The sequence below is a fragment of the Cystoisospora suis genome (genome assembly GCF_002600585.1).
Source record: "Cystoisospora suis strain Wien I chromosome Unknown contig_2573, whole genome shotgun sequence".
In the NCBI taxonomy this organism is placed as follows: domain Eukaryota; phylum Apicomplexa; class Conoidasida; order Eucoccidiorida; family Sarcocystidae; genus Cystoisospora; species Cystoisospora suis.
The window spans coordinates 101050-105132 of record NW_027155371.1 but is presented as its reverse complement, the minus strand read 5'-3'; the positions used below and the strand labels follow the sequence as shown (position 1 = coordinate 105132).

The 4083-nt window shown below is 51.7% G+C and overlaps 1 protein-coding gene across 1 annotated transcript in view; it reads left to right on the top strand.

Annotated features, from left to right (window-relative positions):
- Positions 1-2628: 2628 nt before the first annotated feature.
- Positions 2629-4083, top strand: part of CSUI_005316 (vacuolar atp synthase subunit) — a 4494-nt gene continuing 3039 nt past the window's right edge. Inside the window, exon 1 of the mRNA XM_068065493.1 lies at positions 2629-3608. Within this exon, the coding sequence (XP_067922542.1) occupies positions 3390-3608 (219 nt within the window). The 5' untranslated portion in view covers positions 2629-3389. The remainder of the gene's footprint in view (positions 3609-4083) is intronic.

The window sequence follows — 4083 nt, the reverse complement described above, 5'->3', positions numbered from 1 at the left end:
GGTTCACTGATTCCCATGTGCCAAGAGGGTAACTACAGATGACGACTTCAGCAGCAGACAGCGTCGCATTCTAATGCACGCCGCGGGGACACCAACATCAAGGTCGGGACTCATTCATCGGAGAGGCTTCCTTCAAGTATCGAAGGACAAAAAACAGTAGAGATCGACCGGGCGTGCCCTCACCTGTCTTGTGTATCATAGGCAGCGCAGCACTGCTTCTCCTGCGAAAGATGCTCGCTTCCTCCCCTGCTCCCGCCCTCATAGGGGCCTTCTGCTACCTTCATGGATGGAACAGTAGTACCGTCGTAGTCTTGACTGAGTTTGCAATTGGTCGAACGACAAGAACAAGAGGGAATTGATGGAGAGCGATCGGTCCAATCTGAGGCAGAGGGGGGGCGAAAGGTTGCCCCGCGGAAAGGACTCATTTAGCGCGGTGACAATGACAACAGTTGTAATGACAACGTTGGACGCTGAAGTACCCTATACAGGTGCGTCTGGCCTTCTACTTCCGGTGCTGTTGCATTATGACTGTCGCCGGCTGGGTACGGAGCAGCTATCGGTAGATAGGTGTCTATTCGCTCACCTCATCACACCTGATCGTGGTGAAAGTTTTGCACCACCTCTTGTGTGTTACCGCCTGTCACATCTCTGCTTGTGTCCGCTATCTTGACGGAAAATAGAGAGGCAGTGGAATGAGTTGTGTTTTTCTCTCTTTGGGACTGCTTCGCAAACTGGCGGAGGGGGAGGGGGCCAAAGTTGACAATATGGGCGTTCGCGTACAGCGTTTCTGCCTTGCAAGGAAAGCACGCTCAGAAAGACGAGGTCACCAAGTCTAGGCAAATAACGAAAGAAGAGTTGCGGCTGTTAGCCTTTTCTTTGAAGGAGCCCTACGGAGTTTTCCTCTCACTAACTGCAATTTGCCCAATTGCGCAGGTAACAGGAAGTGTCTTGTAAAGCCTGATGAAGGCACACTCCACGAGGAATGTCTCTCTTGCAATATGTGACAGCCAGTATACCCTAGCGACCTGGAAGCCGTGAGGAACAGGTGCGATTCCGTGACGTTTGGAAGTAGTGGTACTAGCTTCGAAAAGTGTGAGCCACACTGCGATCAGTAACTGGGCATGCCCCGACACGGGCGATTTGGCGACGGATTCAAGAGAATTGCGTATATGTTCTCGCACCTTTGCCACTGTGTAAGATGGAAAGTGGGAAAATTGATTGCTAACCTTAGGACGACTCTTTTGTATTCTCCTCACTTACTCCCTCCTGTACGTAATGTCTCTTAACTCTGTCTTTGCCTTTTCTCTCTATCTTCTTGGTTCACGGTTCAGTCCGGGGCACTTGGCGAACGAGCTCCGTCCCATCAGGATGCGCGGTGTTCACCTTCGTACCACAGTTTGATAAGCCACACTAAACATTCTTTGTTCAAAAGCCAGGTGGAAAAACACGTTAGTTTGCCTTCTGTTTTCTACTTCGCTGTATTGTGACCGGTCTCGATGATAATTCCCTGAGTTACGTTTCTCTGCATCCCCCGCCTTGCTCCCTTCAACGCTGCAAACTTCTTGTCGGACTCATTGCTGTTTTCTGTCCTCTTCACGTACTCGAACCAGCTGTAGAACCGTGCGGAGTAACTTGCCTGTGTTGCCCCCTGTAGTACCATACCTATTCCTACGTCGAATCATCAGATTTAGTGGTCTCGTGATGACTATACCCGTTCAGCGACAGAGGTCGATAGACAGAACACCTCAGTACAACTGCGTCAGACTTGCTGTGCACCAGCGAGCACTACGCTAAACAGTGACGACACTATTTTCGCGTATAATTTAGCTGCTATTTTGCTATAGTTGCCGCACGCTGCAAGCCCGCCCGGGCGATCACTTGCGGTCAGCACATCGCAAGGCTCTCTGCACACCCAGAAGGCTGTAGAGTATTGCCGTGTAATGCATTGAGACCGCCCTCGGCAATCACTACTCTGGAATGTGACAAGCCAGGGAACTCGTAACGCCTAACAAAGATTAGGCTTCAGCGGCCAGATCACGGGCCCGCACACAAGACCTCTCCTGCGTTCGAGGGTGGCGAGGCGGCGCAGAAAGGATCGGGGCAGATCAACAGGCCCAAGAATGTATTCAAGCCAGTAGTCACACGCGGAGCGACTCTCGCATGCCGTGCAATGCTGGCTCCATGAGACCTCTTTCATCAAGTAGGAAGTCGTTTTTTTCTTAAGTGCCAGGAAATTTCTATGTGCTCAGGGAAGTCACCGCTGCTTTACCATGGCCACGCACTAGCTCGGTTAATTCCATCCTTGTTCCTGAGGACCTCTCTTCTGGAGACCGTTCTCGTACCAGTTACACCGTACCAGAGACTCTGACGAGGGGCAGGGGCCAGAAGCCGGCAGCGAAGAAAATGACGGCACTCCGTGCACACAGCTGCCTGTGAAGGACACATTTGTCATTAAAAAACCTGACAGTCCGGCGCGGAATGAATAGTTTGCCGGAGTATTTTCTGTTTCGAACGCGGCCGCTGAAGCAAAGGAAAGATGTACGCGAAGATGCGAGGGGGGAGAGAGCGCTATCCCTTCAGGTTACACAGTGGCTGTGCTTGCGGCTTTCAACCAAGCCCGTGATCTTACCGCTCTTTTTTTTTTTTCACTTCCGTCGTCAGCTCCATTTTGTTTTCTAACTTCTGCGAGGTTGTTTTCAGCCGATTTCGCGTTACCCAAAAGAGAGCTGCAAGACTTTTGCCGACTTCCGAATACCTGCATGTTACCGTAGCTTTACGTGTCGTTCCGAACCCGTCTGCCTGCGTGAACGCTTCTTTACTGCCGCTCCAAACTCCGTCTCTCTTCTGTCCTGCATTCAGCTGCATCTCTGCTTTGTCGTGTTCTTCTGCTTGTGCATCTGGATAAGGCATCCCGATCTCGGATTCGCGGAGGAGCTTCAACGTCCTGTCCGGCCGCTACTGCCTGTCGTCTTTCTGCTTTTCTTGGTTCCTCTCGTCCGCGGTTTTTTCTTTTCGTTTGCACTCGATTTGTCTCACAGTACTTGCTCCCGTCTTCATGCTGCGTATCTCTCGTAGCTATCTTTCAGTAAAGAAAGCTTTTCTCAGAGTTTACTTCGTTTTTCTGAACAGTTGCTTTGCGTTCCCGGTGTAACTTCTTACTCCCAGCGCAGAGCCGCATCTGGCGAAAGGAAGCTACCCGACTTTTCTTCTTTTTCAGTTCCTGCGTTTGCGTATTGCTCTCTATCGTCGTGCCACAACAGCTTTCAATCAGCTGGGTCCACGCGACACACAGTGGTGGCTCCTGCTCAAACAGCTGTCTCGGCGGTACCTGTCAGCGGATTTCATTCACCTCGTCTGTAAGCTGTGTCTGCACTTTGCTGTGTCTGGAAATGGCAAGCAAGGCAGCTGTTGAGCAAGGGGTTAAGGCGGAGGCTGCGATGGTGAACGCGGCAGCAGCGACTCGAGATTACCGAGTGGCACCCCGACTTGACTACAGAACGGTGGCAGGTGTGGAGGGTCCCCTTGTTATTTTGGATGATGTGAAGTTCCCCATGTACTCGGAAATTGTCAGCATCCATCTTGGTGATGGGTCTGTCCGTGAAGGCCAGGTAGGGACGGTATTTCCCAGCATGTCTTCCTAGGAAATCCTCAGTGCAAGAGGCAGCGGGCATCTGGCAGCTCCTACGTATACATATACTGACTGTATCCCCTTCCCTCCGATGCGAGAGGACTCCCTTTCTCTTCGCCTGATACTCTGTTCGCCTGTTTGGACTAGCCATTCCATCCGTGCAGCTGCCTGTCGAATCGGTTTGTTTTCTTCAGTATACGACACAGGTAGTTCGGGCACTCCATCTGTGAGACAGTGCGCGGCAGTGAGAGGGACGACTAGTTAGGCGAGGGGTAGATAGAAGCCATCAGAGCAGTAGTACACATTTTTAGTCGGCGTTGTACGCGTAGCTGGACAGTTGCCCGGCATATCTTGGAGGTCCTGTGGGTTCTTTTCACACGTTGTTCAGGGCATTTTGTGGTTCTTGTTCAGTCTTGTTTGTTTCCCGATTGCACCGAAGGCGGGGGGGGGGGGTT